Source organism: Alosa sapidissima, chromosome 1 (genome assembly GCF_018492685.1).
Source record: "Alosa sapidissima isolate fAloSap1 chromosome 1, fAloSap1.pri, whole genome shotgun sequence".
NCBI classification, from domain to species: domain Eukaryota; kingdom Metazoa; phylum Chordata; class Actinopteri; order Clupeiformes; family Clupeidae; genus Alosa; species Alosa sapidissima.
In genome coordinates, this window is record NC_055957.1 from 46,810,317 (window position 1) to 46,830,906 (window position 20,590).

General features: G+C 43.2%; 2 protein-coding genes across 2 annotated transcripts in view; one reads left to right on the plus strand and one right to left on the minus strand.

Annotated features, from left to right (window-relative positions):
* Positions 1-6,380, minus strand: part of ephb3a (eph receptor B3a) — a 23,527-nt gene extending 17,147 nt beyond the window's left edge. The window contains exons 1-3 of the mRNA XM_042090331.1: positions 5,771-6,380; positions 2,036-2,100; positions 1-387 (exon numbers count right to left, since the gene is read on the minus strand). The exon at positions 1-387 is cut by the window's left edge and continues 286 nt beyond it. Of these exons, the coding sequence (XP_041946265.1) occupies positions 1-387; positions 2,036-2,100; positions 5,771-5,834 (516 nt within the window). The 5' untranslated portion in view covers positions 5,835-6,380. The remainder of the gene's footprint in view (positions 388-2,035; positions 2,101-5,770) is intronic.
* Positions 6,381-11,625: 5,245 nt separating this feature from the next.
* On the plus strand, positions 11,626-20,165 carry pcolce2a (procollagen C-endopeptidase enhancer 2a). The gene is made up of 9 exons (XM_042090827.1): positions 11,626-11,797; positions 12,079-12,193; positions 12,336-12,591; positions 13,284-13,408; positions 13,672-13,808; positions 14,581-14,759; positions 15,346-15,429; positions 16,037-16,204; positions 19,362-20,165. The coding sequence occupies exons 1-9, from the start codon at positions 11,727-11,729 to the stop codon at positions 19,490-19,492; spliced, it is 1,266 nt and encodes a 421-aa protein (XP_041946761.1). The 5' UTR covers positions 11,626-11,726; the 3' UTR covers positions 19,493-20,165.
* The last annotated feature ends 425 nt before the right edge of the window (positions 20,166-20,590 follow it).

Consider the following 20,590-nt stretch of genomic DNA (forward strand, 5'->3'; position numbering starts at 1 on the left):
GTAAAAGCCCTCCTTGGAGAGCGGCCCGAAGCTGCGCACCTTGGTGTTGACGCGGCCCGACACCAGCAGGGAGAAGCTCTCGTCCGGCGCGATGGTGTCCACCTTCACGTAGGGGTTCTCCCGCCAGGCTGGGCTGGACTCGGTGGCGCTGTCCCGGTCCGACTCGTAGTAGAACAGGTTGAACGTCTCCTTGCACGACCCGGGGATGTTGGGGATGCTGGCGCAGTCGCGCACCGAGAACTTGAGCTCCACGTAGACGCGGAGCACGCCCTTGCGCGGGATGAAGTCGGAGCGCAGCCAGTTGTTCTGGTTGGGCTCCTTCACGTTGCACACCTGGTACGTCCGGATGGGGTTCATGTTGTCGTCGTAGCCGCTCACCTCTTCCCACTGTTTCACGGAACAAAGCCAGAGAGGGTTTCAGCCTTTTTAGTCTGTTTAGCCACTTACAGCGGCGCATGTCACCCAGAACTCGCTGCCATACTTAACACCCTGCCAATTGTGAGCTGACCCAGGCGTTTGTGAAAAAAAGATAACATTAAGGACGAATGCAGCACAGAGGAGCTCTTTAAAAACACCCTAAATGACCTGGCTCCTGTGGGGAAGCAATCAAACGTTGCAAGCCTAGGAACGCCGAGATTTTCACAATGTCAAAGAATAAAGACCCAGCTGTCAACTGGGACAAGAGACACTCCCCACAATTCAGCAATGGGACTAAACAAACAGCAAATAACAAAAAGTCCTTTAATTAAAAACACTCACACGCAACATATTATGGAAATCACACACACTCACTCACACACACACACACACACATTCAAATACACACACACACACACATTGAGGTGCAAACAAAAAAAAAACACACACCCATACACACACACAGCCCTACACTAAAATCTCTCTAAAACCTTTTACTTTATGAATAGTAAATAGTAAATATATCTCCTACAATTAAAGGATTAAAGTTACAGGTAAAAACACGTTTAAAATCATATTTTAAATATCCTCAAAGCATCAAATGACTGATTCAACTCCTAATCCCACGGCTTTTGTTTACATACCTAGCCTTAACCACAACAAATCTGGCAACCACCTTCCCTGGATTGTGGCTTTTCAGAAGGTGTGGAGGCACAACATTAATATTTCACGCCGTTGTCGAGTGTAAGCACATTTCAAGTCACTGCCAACCTTTCTGACTTCTCACAACACAATTAGAAATCATCACAGAGAGGGGAAGCATGTGTTTATCTTGCAGCGTGCGGGACCACATTACTTATGATGATGTACGGCTTTTGAAATGCAAGACATCGAGCGCGAGCCCAGAGAAGCAGGCTCGAACTGCTTAAGATTGTTTCCATGGCAACCCATCGTTTTCCATTGACTGACTTCGCATGCACATTCCCACAAAGACAAATTGCTCCAGCCCCGGTATAGTGGGGGAGGTCTGTCAAGCTTAAGGTCAAAAACACGGTGGTTAATTTTTTACTCTTCTTATGAGGGAAATCAACTGCCAGTCGGCGTTTGGAAAAGTCACTGTGCAAATGGAGCAGCCTCCTGGTAATTTTTATCCATTTGTCATGGGGGGCATGTGTTCTGTCTCATTTGTTTCTTCCCTACGCCTGCACAAAAAAATAGCAGTGTGCACACAAACACAGTGGCATAGACACGGCACTGTGAACAGCACACTGGCAAATAGAAGAGGATACAAGCTGGCAAGCACATACAAACATATACAAACACAAACATTACATGGCAAGCACACACACGCAATCCCCCCCCACCCCCCCCCACACACACACACATACTCTCATATACATATGCATGCATGCATACACAAGGTCATATCACAACAAATCATATCATACATATATTAGCACATACATGACCTCTTGCAAACAAACAAACAAACACACACACACAGACACAGACACAGACACACACACACACACACACACACACACACACACACACACACCACACACACACGCACACACACACACACACTCACTCAAAAGCATTATAAACACTTGCTTACCCCACTTTCTGGATAGGTGGTCCAGGCGAGCTCTGTGGTAGCCCACTTGCTGTCCATGAGAGTTTCTGTGTGGCCAAAGATAATGAGACAGAAATCAGCCAGGGGCCTTCTCCCACACATACCAACTAACTTCCTCCTCCTTGATTATCACCGGAACCCAGATCTGTTTAATGACTAGTAAAGCACCCTCCCTCCGCGCGTGTGGCTTATTTGGACAGCTAAAACTAAATGAAACAATATCTTGTGCTCTGAGCTCAGTCTTTCGCCTAATTAAAAGGAGGATCTCTACTTAATACCACAATGTCAAACCCCAAGCTTTTGCACTTAACAAGTGGCTGTGTAACTGTCTGCATCTCGCCAAGGGCCTGCAGCTGATGCAAGCTTAGCTTGGTTAAAGCAGCACAGCGATGGCCAAATCCTAACAAGGCAGCAGTGCTCAAAGGATCCACTGCCATCCTTGGGGATGTTGTCCACATCATATTTGCACCCAAGGCATTTATTGTTCTGGATCGCCTTTGATCAATGAGGCAAAAAAATGTATGAAGTTCCACAGCAGCTGGAGAAACTGCACGTATGCTAATGTTTTATTCACTTTGTAAGTTGGTATTCTGCAAGGGGAAGCACTCTCTTCAAATTAATGTGACACACACATCTGCAAGCTAACACATGAAATATTTAGAGCATAACATCAACTCAGCTGATTAGAGCAAAAGCAAATACGCCTATGCAGTTTGCATTCTCCCTCTCTCTCTCTCCAAGCAGAGAGTTTCTCTCACACATGTGATCATTTGCACATGCACAAAGACACACACACACAACACTGATACACTTGCTTGCTTGAAGGAGTCAAGCATGCACGCGCACACACACACACACACACACACACACACACACACAAACACACACACACACACACACACACACACACACACACACACACACACACACACACACACACACACCACAGAAACTTTGTCTCTTTTCACTTGCATTCTCTCTCTCTCAAACACGCAAAAACACTGACTAAAATGCACATACAAACTCTACACACTCGCACAAAAAAACCAAACAATATCTGACAGACATAGGCTACATATATGCTGATTTTCTAACACACACAAACCAGCCATGTCCATTTGGCCACATCCTTTAAAAGTCACAGGCTGACACCGGGTCTGGGGTTTATCATGAGTCGGAGAAGCAGAGCATCCAGCTCCATAAAACCATGCATGCAATTAGGCTGAGCACTGTGATGTGCGGCAGAATGTAAGGCACACAGCTTTGATCAACTTGTAATGACCTCATTTGGTCTTTCCTTCAGGCTGTAGGCATCTGAACACTCGGCTGAGCTGAAATCTAGACCTTGTGTCACAACTTCTCATTTTCCAGGGGCGAGCAATTCAGAAATGTACTATTTTCTTATTCACAGACGGAGAAGTTTCTCGAGCCACAGTATGCAAAAACAATTAGACGTTTTTCAGTCAAGGGCAGTCATTAGGCGGTTTTCGTCAGGGGCTGACACTTTCTCTGAATATTGTGACCTTACCAAACCGATTTTACTCTTATGAGGAAATGGCGCTCTAAATTTAATGTAGAAGGATTGCAGGCACTAAATAAACACTTCAAATGATGACAAAGTAGACAGGAAAATGGAGAACAGATAGACCAGTACAAGATGCCTGTCTGTGTACAGACAATGCCTTGTAAATCGTCTGTGGAGACTACATCTTTGAGCAAAGTCCAAAAAAATGATCTCATACAATGAACAATGCCTGACCACTAACCACATAACCTATATGGCAAAAGTGGAGGAATATAAAAATGATCATACCAACAGACACTGACCACAACATTACCTCTGCCATCAGAGTAAGGAGATGGGGCTGCTGTTTGTGGTTTGAAATGTGTGAGATTTGTAATTTTATCCAGTTACACAGACCACTTGTCTGCTGTCTGGGCTAGGTTTGACAGTCTCCCTTGATAATTGAGTTTGCCAATTTAAGATATGATGTGCAGCCCACTATGTAGCTGTACTTATGCTATTTTTTAAACTTAAATCTGCTTCATGTTATCTGTTTTATTGTGTCCTGTGTAGTCCTGCTTGTGGTATAATCTTAATGGAAAATAGATTCAATGAAACATATCATGTATAGCCTGACACTATAATATAATTAAGACAGCTAGCATAACTAGTAGTGCCTGTTCCTGCTCAGAAGCGCTCTTGATATGCTCAAATCATGGTACGCTATAGCTAGTTGTCCTCAGGAACACTGAGGCAGACCTGTTAGGTGGGAAACAGTTAACTGTTCTGTGCTAGGTGAGAGCTCAGCGTGGCCTTGCTGGTGAAGCAGGAGTTGCATTGATTTACCTCTTGACACTGAAATTGATGAGAAATTGAGCCGCCTGTTTCACAGTAAGGTTGCATATGGCCTTGGTCTAGCTGCGGATTATATGAATGCAATCATGTATGCTGTTACTGTGTGCTATGGAAGTACTTACAGGACACATTAGCCTTATAAACTTTAAATCACTGTTGTGTGCTTGGGGTGCACCAACCCTCTGCTATTTTCCCATTTCAATTTCATTTTAAGTAAACCACAAATTATCAACCACAAATGACCATGCTAGGGGTACACTTCATCAATACCAAGCAGGTGTGGCTAATTTATGTTCTAAAATCAGCATGCAATTGTCTAACTCCTGCAAAAGCTTGTCCTTAAACAGCATGACCTCAGGTGCAGCTGACGGATTCATGGATTCAAGTGCATTTGTCCGATTTTTCAAATATTAATCCTTTCATACTCCGCCTCATCATATTGTTTTCCACCAGCTTCTTCGTTTAACGCCCTGTCTACCATGCGCAGGACAGGGATGTTGCTGCCTCTCTCACATGCACTCATGTGTGGTGCTTAACATGCTTAATTTGCCAGAATGCCAAACAAAAAGACAGCGACTGAGCCAGCCTATGGAGTGCAACATTGGGGATCTGTTGCAAAGCCATTTGTATAGATTGAAAAGCTCTATGGTGAGAACAGACCCACCCTCAATGTCATTTGAATAAGGAGAAAGCATCAGTCTGCTCTCTCTTAATTTGCACTGTGGCCAGTGTGAGGGATGCGTTTGCTATCATCCCTTACTGCATTAGTGTCAGGCTCTCATAACACCAACATTAATCAATAGCAGAGCTGCACAAAACTGTTACACAAAGATTAACATGTATTACAATTACAGTGCAACAGATACATACTTCCATACAAACAAACAAATCCACCCAACAAGTTAATTGGATGCCATTAATTGCATTCCATTTCCTGACAAAATTTCACATTTTCAAACCTAAGCAAGAACTTCACAATTCCACCCGATACATGAATACAGCTGAAATGTCTTCACACACACCAAACATCCAGACACGACTGACACATGAACCACAGTCACTTCAACAGAGCCTCAGCCTTAGCGGATTCGGGTGATCGCGTTCAAGAGAGCTTTGGGTACGGTGACAGAAAATACAAATGCCAAGTTAAAACTGTGCACTCTGTAAGTGTGATGATGTGATCAGTTTAAAGGCTGTGTCTCCTTCTAGTAGCCTAAGCCTGTTTTTATCTTTTTGATGCAATAATTTGAGAATTCTGGACAACAAAGGGGCTCGAGAAATGTAGTTCACACACAGGTAACAAAGACTTGGAAGACATTCTTTGCATTAAATCAAGTAACCTAGTGTAGCCTACTCACCTTCAACACCGAACACCACCGGGAGCAATAAGCTGCATATAAACAGCAAGTAATCCATTGTCATAAACCGAGGTTTTGCAACATGAATGGGCTATAGGCTACTTGACCGTCGGAATAAAACCTCGAAACAATGTGGACTGGCGGAGAAGCAATGCCCAAACCTCAGTCGAACACAACGATTAAAAACACGTCTATTTCCAATCTGTGTCGGATAGAGCGACCCGTTCAATTCTTTTCAGATCCCGACCGGCAGCCCAATTCTGTTAGATTTTTCATCCGAGAAAACGGCAAATGCATCGGTAGTCTGTTTTGCCATATTTGTCGCAACTGAAGCCCAATAGCACGTTTAACAGTTTACTGGAGAACTAAGAACTGAGTTAGCTCACTCCGATTCATTCCACATTCCGGATAGCTGTTGCTTCTCTGCGACTATGCGTAGGAGTGACAAATGAGGAAGAATGAGCGAGAAACGCGAGAGGGATGGAAGCGGGTAGTGGAGGGAGGGGGTAGATACCCCCCACCACCACCTCTCCGGTGCTAGTAGTCAGTGGCACACCCCAGCGGGGGAAAAGCGTGAGGTGCTGCCCTCAAATCGCCGTGGAAAGTGGTCTATGTTATTCTGCATTAATGCCCGAGGACAGGAGCTTCTGAGTGAAAGGGCTGGGTTTGGTTTCATTTAACTTGATTAACTGTTTGATATTTAGCACACCCTGTATTAACTTTTAAAAATATAGGTTTCCGTTACTTACCTCTGTGGTAACATTTCAGTGTGATGGAGGCACAGCGCCCCTTGGTGTTTATTTATTGTGGAATTGAGCGTCTGTCGGGGAGGCAAATCGCCTCAGGCATTAACAACCTCTTTGAGTGATAGCTGGCCTTTTAATTAAGTTATCTTCATGCAAGTTCAAGAAAAGTGCTGTTTTGTAAAAATGGACAGCTCCCTTCCTCCCCTGACTGGTAGGCAGGGTTATGGTAATTGTGCCATTCTTCTCCTCATCGTCACTTGCACCAATAATCATCATGATATCATCTTCGTGATCTTTGTTTTCAGTGTCAGCACTTTTTGCGAACACCAGTTAAAAGATGGATATGTAGGTCTATGCATTTATTGCCATGCATAATAAATCCGTTATAATACATTTATAGGCAAACCATTACAGAAGATGTCTACAATACATCCTGCAGAACAAATGAAACTAAATAAATCTCAACAAAATGGAAACAATTACATTAATCATAACCATTCCTTCTTTCATTATTGCCATTGCAATATTATTGAACTGCTCTTTGTGTCCGTGCCAAACCTTTTAAAAGGCTTTGGCTTAAGACTTGGCTGCATTGTCTCTTCCAGGGCCACTCTGTCTTCATAGGTGGATGATGATAGCAATGCTTAAACTGCCAGAATGCAATGTAGCCTACATGTTAGTCAAAGAGGTTCTTCCATCTCTCCCCCCCCCCCCCCCCCCCTCTCTCACTTTCTCTGCAGCCTGGGTTGTGTTCAGATTTCAGAGCCGACAGAAACACTCCTGCCGGGGGCTGGCCAGGGAATAGAGAGCAGGAGGAGAGGGGTTGTGGGAAAGCAGAGCACTGGTGCCCGAGGGGTAGGTGCTGTGTCAATACTCTGCGCTGACAGAGCCGCATGAAGTATTCTCTATCTCAGCACTGCATGCTTTCAAGACACCTTTGAATTATGAACTGATTTAGACTGTCAGTGCAGTATATATATAGAAGAGGCAGCATTAGTTCAATACTGAGGCCACATACTAGAAAAAAGGGTGGTGGTGGGGTTACTGTACTGCATGCTCTGATCTCACAGGAGGATTAACTTTAAATTGGGCGCCCGAGTCATACAGAGGGCATCGCCTGTAGGTTTTTTGTTCACATTGGCAGCTGATGCAAACCTGAAGGAAAGCCCACGGTTGGCTTGGTTTGCTGTCCATTTGTTAACTTAAATTGCTCTTTTGAGAGTTAAAAAGAAACAAGAGTCAGTAGACCATGCAGCTTGCTATCCTCTCGTTGCCAAACTCCCTTCAGTGTGGGCTCCCTGTGATCCACATCCTTCCTCACACAAACATATAGCAGTTGAGATCTAGGTCAAGCACAACCAACAAATCTCCTCTTCTAGAGCCACAGGCATGCCCATAGAGGTCCCTAACACAGGAAGTGAGGCTCTAGCAATGACAATGGACTAAACTGATTGATTACCAGTGTTCAACATTTCCCAGAAATGCTTATATGGGCAAAGCGTGGGAATGTTAGGTCACTTTGAGGATCCCTTGGAACGCTGGAAAATTCCTCATGCACTATGCTGAGCGCATTGATTTTGTCTTCACATAAATTGAAATGATTACTGCACCCACGATCCACCCAGACATGAATTCAGATCTTGGCAGCTGTGGTAAATTCTGGCTTCTATTATCCAAAGACTAATTTACTGCATTATTATGATGTTACCTTACTTGATGGAGGACTAAAAACATATAGCGCATTACCATTTTGAACAGAGGGCTCTGCCACAAAATCCAAACACCCAATTTTCTGCCTTGCAAAAAAACTTTCTCCTAGCTAATAAAAAGAAACTAGAGTATAATTAGGAAACATTTCCAATACCATTTCATCTACAGTTTTTCATGCCAGACTTTCCCCAAAAAGATGTGATTATTGATGATTCTCCACGTTTTTTGTGTTGTTGTTCTGCCATGCTGTTCAGCCATTATTCATCTACTCACTTTTTAATCTCTAGTGGGCTGACTCAGAATTCATTTTCCATTTGGAAAGCGTTCCCCTTCTTTGCACATGTCTATAGCATTGATTAAGTGTGCCCTGGTGGGAAGGAAATTATGTTTGGATTGTGTTTTAATGGTATTATAAAGTATTTTTTCACCAAAGCACCTTGTACTGAATTCAGATAAGCATCTGTGTGGCTTTGACCAGACTGTTCCTCCTTGACTGTATCATAAAGCAACGTCCTTGCAACTTGGCACAGTGCTGACTAGCTCCCCTTTGTTTCCTGTGCAATCAAAAAATCACATCAATGGAAATGGGGATAAACATGTTTTCTTTTTTTTTTAAAGCAAACAAACAAAAGTCAACAGTAAGTTATCGTACAGTACTGGCTTGTTGGTAATCTACCATGAGAGCAGGATATGCATACTGTGTCTTTGCCACTCAAGATCATCTAAAGCTTGAGTCCTCTGCTGCATTAAGCAGCCATCTGTGTAGCATCAGCACGTTTGCACTTTATTCCCTCTTTTTCCCAGATGATCCCACTTTGGTTCTCCAGCTCGATCTACACAAACAGCGTCATGGTATTTCAACACATACCTCTCTACCATAGGTTTTCAACAACTTTGGTCTCTTACCACACTGCGCTGGCCTTTTGTGTGTGTGTTCGTGCGCCTGGAGCAACTAAGGTGGGTGGAACTATAAATCTAAACACTATGGAGCATCTGGCATTACTTGGGTGTGTGTGTGCAGTTGAGTGTATGTATGAAAAAAGTGGTTTCATATGTGTGTATGTGTGTGTGTGTGTGTGTGTGTGTGTGTGTGTGTGTGTGTGTGTGTGTGTGTGTGTGTGTGTGTGTGTGTGTGTGTGTGTGTAAACCTGCAAGTATACATGTTTGTGAGAAAGCCTGTACATGTGACTATAACCAGTAGAAAACCAAAAAAGCTCAGAGGTAGAGGAACCCAAACGTGACTGGCAACGCTGAGCTCTGGTGCTTGCGCACTTTAGACGAGGCCTTCGAAAATGTCATGGGAAATAAAACGGGTCTCACCATAACACAGACTCACGGAGACAAAAACTGACATGTGATATTTGGACATTCCCGCACAAAAACAAACCATGTAATTGCCTTCATGACTTCCATGTGCACACGTGAAATACTAAACTTTATAAAGAGGGGCATCTATTACTATAATTTGCCCCATGATTGTTTATGTGGACCGTGTTTGGGATATTTCAGGGTCGCTCTCTTTGTTCTTTTACTGTAGCAGACGCCTGTCTCCGTTTGGCCCCACTGCCAAAAGTAAAACATGAAAAAAGGAAAGAGGATGGCTCTGCAGTTAATTTCCAGATCAGATGCTGTCTGTGTGATTCTTTCTACATCCCAAGTCCAACAACAGGCTCTTGAAAGGTTTTATTGTGCATTTTCAGTGACTTATATGTACCTCTGAGTAGCAGGGACACCTCCCTTGGGATTTCAGTAAAATATGTGCATAGGACTTGGCTGTGTAAAACCATTCTAACACTAATATTAATGGCGGTCGTGGCAGCCACCCAAAAGGCAGCCCTCAGTGTCTCTGTCAAGGGTGGGAGAAGGTGCCCTCCATTCAGAAGTGCCCGTCACTTTACAATTTTTATTTTTATTTTTTAACACCCATCCATGACTTTTTAATACTCTGATAAAGCAGCCTATGCAAATTGAAGGAACATGTTGACTTTGTCATTAATCTGTAAATTGAGAGTGGCTTTCACAACCAGTGTAAGGGAGATTAAACAAAGCTGCATTGCTTCTGAAGCTGCATGGAATGAGAAAAAGTCTCTTGATTAAATGTTGAGATCTTACTTGTCTGTGTTGTCTGGCAGATGTCCATATAGTGGGGATTGTGTTTACTTCGCTTTTGTTTAATAGTCCATTAAATCCCATCTATTGGGAATACGGTAAACAATAAACATACAAGCTGGATTTTGAGAGGATCAGGCTACTCCCAGTAAACCTGCAAACGTTTGGGGCCAATTAATTTGTTTTTGCCTCGTTTATAATAAAAAGAGAGAAAAAGGGTAAAAATGTTAAAAAAAAATGATATACGGCACTCTTGGTGTGTGTGAGTGTATGTGTATGTGTGCATGTCTGAGAGTGTGTTTGTATCTACCCACCACTATAACAGCCTGGTCCTGCTGCCTCTACCCACCATTGCCATCTGCTCTCTGAGGCTTTCCTTGCACTCCATGCATTCATGTCATAAAGTCTAACTCTAATATGCTGCTTTTACTGATCCCACCAGCTGAGCAGGGAGAGTTTGGTCTAACAGCACACATATTTTAGCTTATATTTTTAAACGAATTTGTCCCTGGTTAAACGCTTGCGTCATGGGCCGCAAGTGAGTCAGAAAGGCTTCAAGCAATAGGGCAATGCACAGTGAACTAAAATAACCAGGACATATATAGTCAGACAGAAAAGAACTGGCATGACAAAGAAAGCCTGGAGTGTCTCTTGCAGCATATTGATAGGCAACTGAGAACTGATTGGGTTCTCTGTTGTGTTTGCTCATTGACTGTCAATGTCAAAATGTCAAGTGTGTCAATTGTCAAAGGGCATTTGCAGAGAATGAATGAACTATTGTGAAAGATAGACATCTAGTGGACATAAAGTGAACAGGGACGTCACTTTGCACGTACCGGGAAGAAAATTTGGTCTGTCCCGTTAACTGACACATTATATTGTAGGCTATAACGCCCTTGTAAACTTGAATTAAAAGCTGTTTATAGCAAAGAGTAGAATTAAAATCATGTCCATTGTAGTAGGCCTACTTGTAGTGTGACACACGGGGTCTGACTGCAGACTGCAATATGCTGTGAACAAACATTCCACATACATAGGAAAAGCTATGGGGGATGCATTTCTCCTCAAAGAGCAGATGATGAGAGAACAATTTCCACAAAGTGCGTTTCCTTTGGCTTAATTATTTCATTTGAACTGTAATTTATCATGGATGTAATAAGAGCCAGAGTGAATGGGATTTACAGCCTGAGTATAGGCTACTGACTCCACATGTTTAGGGTACTGTCTAAGAAAACTCTACATATTGCGGGCCTTTCCGGTCTGTGGAACAAACCCCACATTCATGTGAGTGAGCTGCCAGAGAAAATCCCTAGAGAAACCCACACTCAAAGAGGCGGCGCAACTAACTACACACTACCAAATGTGACATTTGTTTAAAACGGCAGACTACAATGAGGACTATCGTTCTGAACTTCTTGGTATCGCTTTTCTTCAACGGGATCCTGACACAATCTCATCGGAGGTAGGCTAAACATCTGACGAGCTCTAAGAAACATAGTTGCTTCACTATAAGAGTAAAATTTTGAGTAGGTATAGTGAAGGATATAGATTTAGTGTCAAGATTACGAAATACGAGTGATACGTGTGACACTGGATAAGATTCAGTTATTATAAGAAGCTGTTCGAACTGTGCAGTGGTCTTCAGGAGATTGCGTTCAGACGCGTATGTTGTAACGCCATCACCCTGTAATTAAGTCTGCCTAATGAATGGACTGTTTTATAATAGTTTGCCAATCTCCGTAGGCCTAAACCAGTTTATACCTGTGGTGGAAACATTACTGGGGAGTCTGGCATCTTTGGCAGTCAGGGATACCCAGGTGTCTACCCAGCATATACCAAATGTGTGTGGAAGATTACGGTGAGAGAATACACCCCGCTTTTCTTTATTAGTTTAAGTATAGAATATGAGGAAATGACTTGGACGTGGACTGATTGTCTTCGACACAATGTGAAGTCCATTTGTCCACGAAATCATATCGTTCTACTGTATGTTAAAATAGGTGCCTCGCGACAAGGTGGTGTCGCTTTCTTTCCGCGTGCTTGATCTGGAGAGTGACACCTTGTGCAGGTATGACTTTGTGGATGTGTATGACGGGCACATCAATGGCCAGCGACTGGGGCGCTTTTGCGGGACTTCCAGGCCAGGTGCTCTCGTCACCAATGGGAACAAGATGCAGGTGACAATGGTGTCCGACGCCAACACAGCTGGTAGTGGATTTCTTGCTGTTTTCGCCGGTGTGCGGCCCAACGAGAAAGGTGAAAACACACAACACACTGCCATTTTACACCTGGACATAATTCGAATTTGCCCATTTTCGGGCAAGGTCATAGCATGTCATCCAGGAATACAAGACTGGAGTCTGAAAACATCTTAAAGTCTGTCATTTGGGCAGTGACCTTAAAATAACTAACTCTTTGTTTTTTTTCTTGTTCTTCCTAAATGTTGCCATCTGTTTCTACTGTGCCTTTTTGAGAGGCTCTTTAATTGTGATTTAAGTTAGTATAGCTTACTCTCTGTGCATTCACATTGTGTTTTCTTTCTTACACTTTCAGTCAGTAGTTGTTTAGATCAAAACATTTTACAGCATTTTTGGATGATGCATTAGGCTAATCATAGATTGATAGCCTAGACCTACTTCACCAGCAATGACTTGCCATTGCCTTTCAGGATGACAGAAAATAATTCTAGAACGGGGTCATTTAACAGTTTGTCAGGATCTGGTATAGAATCTAACAATACTTCTCACCTATCAGGGAATTATGGAGTTTGTTTTACTACTACTTTACTACTTCACTACTAGTGATTCTTGTTTTATAGCAAGGGCTTTAATTAAAAATGTCAAACTACCAGTCAGTGTTGGCCAGTTGAACCATCTAGACCTGAGAGGGCTACAAAAATGACCTTACCAAGCTGAGCCATCCATCTCTTGTCAAAATCCTTCTGGTAGGGAATCGATACTGCGGAGGCCTTCTGGACAGATCGCCAGGCTCCCTGACGACTCCGAACTGGCCCGAGAAGGACTACCCTGCTGGCGTCACCTGCACCTGGCACATTGTAGCCCCCCAAAACCAGGTGAGGTGATGTTATCAGTGAGATACTTAAAGGAAGGTGCAGTCTGTGATTCTTATCCATGTGATTCAGTGATAAAAAAAACACTTTATGGGCTCTTTAAAGCAAGAAGGGATGTTATGTAGGGGGTTATGTAGTATTGATGGGCCATTGAAGTAAAAAAAAATCAACAGCCTTTCACCCGAATCACAGACTGTACCTTTGAATGCCTTGTGATTTCCTCCAAAAACTCTTTAGACCTCATCACGGGGCCCTTCTCTCATCAGATCATCCAGCTGAAGTTCGAGAAGTTTGATGTCGAGAGGGACAACTACTGCCGCTACGACCACGTGGCCATCTTTAATGGGGAGGAGGCAAGCGACGCCACACGGATTGGGAGGTTCTGCGGCGACAGCCCCCCTGCGTAAGACACACATCTGTGCTGTAATGCCCCCCCCCCCCCCCCCCCCGACCTGGCCTCTTCATGCACCCAATCGACGGTCTGGCACACCTTTAAATATTTCCGGCTTTCACTGTTACTTCATCTGTTCTTATCATTCTAACTTGATGTAGTGTCAACACAAACCAACCACAATAGCTTATCCTAACAAGCCCCACATTAATAGCTTACTTTGGGCACTCCTTACTCTACCAATTACAAGTTGCATAGTTGAGCGTTTGTTTTCCACTCTTAACTGGGTGAAGACACCCATCAGGTCCTCAATGCACACATGGCAGTTGAATAGCTTCCTGACAAACAGGGGACTTTAACAGGACATTCATGATGTCCCCGATTGGTCCCCAACATTGTGTTCTCCATCGGAAGTCACCAGGACATTATGCCTCATATCATATGACAGGCGTGTGTCACTGAGACCCACTACACTGCACTTATGTACTCCGGTCTCTGATCGAAACGCAGAAAGGCCACATGTAGGTCTGTAGCTGCCCGATGTCTGAAGCCTTGATGAGTTCCATAAGTGTGCTAGGACAGCGAGAGACCTTGTCATGCCATAGCTCGTGTAGCAGGTGTATGATTGAGGCACCCTGCCAGATGCTATGCCGCTTCAGATAAAAGTTTCATACTGTAAATAAGCATTTTGCACCCCATCTTTGCTGTCATTTCATACATTTATTTCTTGTGTGCCCTTAAATGAAATATTAAGGCACTTTACTCTTATCTTATGCCCTTGTAGCCCAATTTACTCTGACGGCAACCATCTCCTCATTCAGTTTCTGTCTGACTTGAGTTTAACTGCGGATGGCTTCATTGGTCATTACCAGTTCAGGCCCAAGAACTCCATCATCAGCAGCAGGGGACCACCCACCTCCACCACTACCCCCACTACACCTGCTGTGACCACAGGGCCAGTGGGTATGTTCGTTGTGTTCATCTTTATCCCTTCTGCATCTCATTCACTTTGAAGCACTGCTCAATTTGGCCACGCTCAGAGCAGCTGCGAGATTTACTGTGGTGCTGATGATGATGAAATGTTTCTTGAAGACGTGTGTATGTGTGTATTTATGAGTGGTGTGTGTGTGTGTGTGTGTGTGTGTGTGTGTGTGTGTGTGTGTGTGTGTGTGTGTGTTTGTGTGTGTGTGTGTGTGTTTGTGTATGTATGTGGCTCCTGGGAATGGAATGTCTAAAACCACCATAATATACTTTTTCATATGTTCAGTAAATTTATGTGGCCAGTCCAATGTGGCAGCCCTCCTGAATTACTATACCATGGAGCAAGTGATGCTAAGTGCTGTGAAAATGTGGTTAGTCAGCATGCAGCAAAATAAATATTTGATTGCTTCCATCTACTCTTGCCTGTTGTCAGGGGCCTGAAACAAATAGGTGGTACATTTAAATGTATGACGTTTACTCAATTCAATCTTATTTAAATAAATCTTGTAGTAACGGTGCACCTGAATTCTCTCTCTCCTTCCTTCCATCCCTCCATCTCTCCATCCAGCATTAACATATTCAGAGGCTCTGTGCAGGCAGAAATGCAGGCGGACTGGGGTGATTGACAGCCACTACTGCTCGAGCAACTTCGGTGAGATTTCTGCGTGTGAATGAGTTTATTCTCAGGCTTCCCCCTGTCATCATTAATCTCCACAGTGCCCACAGAATCTCAAATGACGCTCAGTGACAAATAGTGTGCGCTGTTGATATGGAGTCCGTCTCCGTAGAAACCAGTGAGCATGCCACGTGTGAGCAGGTCTACAGTAGGTTGCCTCTCCTGTTTGTCACTTAAGATTCTGCTGCTCCTATGGTTTAGCATTAAGATGGTGCAGCGTGTCCCCTGGGGCCAAAATATACATGGTGTGTTACAGAAGAGAAGCTAATCAGGGAGTGAAGCCTTCATAGAAATCAAACTGGAGTCAGGAGCAGACTGCCATAATCCAGGGGAAATTTCTGGACCAGTGCAAGTGTATTTGGGCTGCCTGTCCGGGCGAGAACTGTGTATCTCATAAGCTGTTGCATCACCACAGTTATGTATTCAAATCCAAGAAAGCACAAGTGCAAGTTAGAAACACAGTTATACAAAACTGACATTTTGTATTTTGTACCATACTAGGAATAATGAGAGCTGATCAGCTGTGTGTAGAATGCTGTGATGAAGTGATGATGTGTGATGTAGGTGTGCCCTCCCTTCCTAGTGATCACTGGCACGCTGGTGTCGGCCGTCATGCGAGAGGAGAGCCTGCACGCTGTCCTCTCCATCATCGGCGTGTACAAGCAGGGCAGCCTGGCCATCCAGCAGTCGGGGAAGAGGCTCAGTGCCCGCGTGGTGATCCTCTGCCGCAAGTGCCCCTTGGTCAGGAGAGGTGAGTTCCAGAGACGCAGTCAAAGCCACGCGTTACTGCAGGACGGATGGAAACAGGGATGTTTCCAGGGATGCTTAAAATGCACATAAATTAGAAAGGTAGATACGTGTAGTGTTGGCTGTTGGCAGACCACACTATGAGTAGAGAGATAGTAAGCTGAGATAAGAAGAGATGATATGGATGTCATAACTTAGAGGTGCAGACCTCGGTTCTGGTGAAAGATTGTTGATATTTGAGCTCAGCAGTCAATCAAACACATCTTAGCCTTCCACGGTCCTGAAGCAGCGGTCTTGAATAGTGTAAGGTTTGGTATGAGCTACTTTATGATTTCAAGTGGCAGGCGTTTCATTTCCATCAATTTAGTCAGACCCCCCATCAGTTTACCACTTAATTACCTTCTTTCAAGTTCATTATGAAGCAGTTTATTATTTCCATGTACCCATTATATGCCGTAGAGTGAATAAACTTCTCTGTGGGGTGGTCCCATTAAAAATAGAGCAACAACAAACAGTATACATTATCAGGCAAACAAGAAACTATTTTCTTCTGCATGCAGAAACTTTCTATACAATGTAGCTTTTAGATTTTAGGTTGCATATGGACTGTATGGACCAGAGGTGGGACCAAGTCACTGTTTGGCAAGTCACAAGTAAGTCCCAAGTCTTAGCACTCAAGTCCAAGTCAAGTCCCAAGTAAATACAGAGAAGGGCAAGTCGAGTCCAAGTCCAAGTCTCATCAAAGCCAAGTCGAGTCCAAGTCCAAGTCCCAATCTTTTTCAAGTCCTGAACAAGTCATCAGGTACTCTTCACTTAATAATGGCATTATTAGACTATCGATCATAATTTTAACACTTCCATCTAATCCACAGATTTTTTTTTTATAAATACAGATTAAAATATGTTCAATGTTTCTGTCTTGAAATCTTTTACGATATATGCATGCGCATACAATATACACATGTGCATACCTGAGTAATCTGTACAAAACGGATAGCTACATGACAAATAAAAATATTGTTTTTCCAAATTTCGGAGCCCACTGTAAGGATGAGTAATAATTTGACTGATGGCATTTCACTGCGCTAGGCCACAGATTTGCCTGCAAACAATTTATTAGGCTGTCTGCCAGTGGCGACTCATAAGGGAAGCCAAGGTCAACACTTTTATATTATTTAAAAGATAATAATGACACAGTAATTTTGTTTTAAAGTATTAATTTCTTAAGAAATACTACACATGTGATGCTGTTTATCTCATTTGTAAATGGTGCACTGTCACTTTAAGCCCATTGTGTGCCACTGTCCACACATTCTCATAATGATCTTTTTTACCAGCTCCATTCCTATGGCTAGTCCACAAACTCAAACATTGTTTGTGCCACATGAATAGCACAATATTAACAATGATAAGCATTATATTAAGTTGGCACAAACAGCTTTCATTCCTTTGGAAATAGATGCATGTATGACATGATGCTTGCTTGACATTTTCTGTTTGCAATTAAATGTGAATTATGAGCCTGGTAGCCAGTAGCCACCTAGCTAGCTGAGTGGAATGCGTTTCAATCGGCATATCAATGTGCTTCATGTAAACAAATTATTGAATAGGCCTACTTCAAGACTCACCATTTCCATTAAACAAAGGCAAAGACAACTCTTCATATTCTTGTCCACTTTCCAAATCACAGTGAGTGCAGCCTATGTCATAGTGACCTGGATCTCATAGTTTATAACAGTAGTGAGAACCGGATAAATCCGCAATTTCCCCTAATCTCGTATTTGTTGCCTTCATGATTTCCTTTTATACGTTTCTTATATTTAAAAGAAAATATCAATCATCATCAACAATGACAAGCCAGCTGGAACCTGCCACTCGTTTTCTCTCCCTCTCGTGCGTGCTTAGATGGGGTTCTCAATTAAATGGAGTAGGCTAGCATAAGTTCAAGTTGGATCTTAATGGAGAGGACTCGAAAAGTATCATCTTTATGTAACATGCTGTTGGTGCATTTTGACATTGTAAACGTTCTCTAACAAGAGTGCAAATCAGTTTGCAGTAAAGCTACTAGTTATTAGCTAAATGTTGGTCGTTTCTCTGTCTCTTGGTGCCCTACACACAGTGCGTAACGCATGTGGGGGTAGCGGCAGCACTGAACTGTGCTCTGGACTGGCCGCTTGTCTCCGCTATTTTTTTTTTTTTTAGTCGCGGAGGGAAAACATCTCTGGGGTGACTGGTCCACGATCAGGAAATTTAGTTTTTGACTCGAGACATGTCAAGTCGTCACAAGTCAAAGAGGCAAAGTCCGAGTCAAGTCTCGAGTGAATAGTATTCAAGTCCAAGTCGAGTCGCAAGTCATGCCGAATTTTATCAAGTCAAGTCTGAAGTCATTAAAATCATGACTCGAGTCTGACTCGAGTCCAAGTCATGTGACTCGAGTCCACATGTCTGGTATGGACTGTTGAAATTCATACTGAGTTATCTGATGACTGCAATAATCTGAAAGCCAAGTCCATGATACTGTATGAACCATATGAGATTGGCTTGTTATTTTCTCCTCCTAGTGCTTTCTCATATCTGTATGTTTTAGTCAGTACTGCAGCCTCAGGCAGCCACATTAAACCCGGACTGAAACCACAGGCTTTGGTGTGTGTTGTACTGGCAGTGTCATACCTCACATGCAATCATGGTTCAGTTAGCACCGAAAAGTAGCCCTGCTCTTCCAGCGGAAATTTTGACTGTCGAGCAAAACTATTTTGTTTTGTGCCGACCGGCGGCTGTGCTGAAGGCCTCCTTGGAGGACAGTCCAGGCCCATGGGTGCAGACCACCAGGACTCACTCACAGCTGCGCTGGAGCCAGACGCCTCGTCTGTCTCATTTGGCAGAGGAGAATAGGAGAGCTGAAGAATGCGCTTCACCACTAGCAATCAGAAGAGTGTCAGAAATGACTGCCTGACAGTTGGTGCTTCTGATATGATCTAACTTTTCATTATACCATTCTGATCTGTGTTTTTCTCTCTTTCGCTCACTCACTCACACACACACACACACACACACACACACACACAGAGACACACACACAGAGACACATCTCTTTATGTTTCTCTTCCTTTCCCTGGTTTTACTGATGAAAGTGTTGTGTCTTCACTGTGTTTGCTCCCCAGGCCTGAACTACATTGTTATGGGCCAGACGGATGAAGAGGGAAAGGGGGTGATCGCGCCCCACCACTTAGTGATGGCCTTCAAAGGCAAGAGGCACAGAGAGCTGAGCGTGCTGAAGAATATTCACTGTTAAAACTCCAGCTGGGGGAGAGAGAAAGACAGAAGGAGAGCGAGAAAAACAGAGAGAGAGGAAGAGAGGGAAAAAGGGAGAGTGAGAAAGAAAGCCCGTCATGCTTCATCAGAACTTGAGTCGCCTAATTTCTTTGCAGCTCTTAACAGAGGAGCAGTGCAAGGGTTGACAAGCTAATTTGCAGTGAGCTATGATTATATCTCCCAGACGTTATGATATGGCTTATTGATGGTTGCAGCAAACCAGGCAAATGTGAATTCATAAATGTGGGAGTGTTTATTGGGTATTTATGCATGCAGGATGCCCCAGTTGTTGTCACAGCAGGCCCCACATTTCATTATAGGTTAGCCACTAGCTGTGAAATTCAACAACTACTGCATGTGAGTATTATGCTGAAGACTTTACTTTTAGAGTTGCCGAATGAATAGCAGTAATATTTCTCAAAATTAATTGTTTAGATAAACAGATAAAGTCTTATTTATGACTTTAAGTTTTCTGTATTGCATGAACAACACCTTGACATGAACTAAAATGATACAGTGGTTTGACGCTGCTTTTTATAGCATTCCCACTCATTTCCCCCCACGCTAATGTTACACGCCAACATGCTTTCAGATATTGCGTATGCCATTGTTACACACACAGTGGCAGTGCAGTGATTCATCAGATGCATTAAACTATTTATTTATCTCTGGATTATCTGGCTTTGTGTTTTTTTTTTGTGTGTGTTTAAAGCTACATTTTCAGATGGTCCACTCTTCTTCATAGATCATAGATTTCTGTTTGTTGATTTTCAGTGGAGTTCTCTGTGGTTGAAGTTCGGTATCTTGCATTAAAACACGATTAAGGAATTAACATAAGTATATTTGAAAGTATTTCTGCAAGCAATGTCTTTGCATAAAAGAAAAAGATCATCTAAAACAAAGGAAAATGTCATTCTTGACTGTAAGCCATGCACTCTAATTAAAGTAAAGTCACGGAGGAGAGGCTGGAAACTGGCATGCTGTCTGGAAAGTCATGGCCATGTGACTCTTGGATGTTTGGAAAAAAAAAATCCCATCTTAATTTGATGAGTCAGAACTATTAATGGAAAGAAAGAAT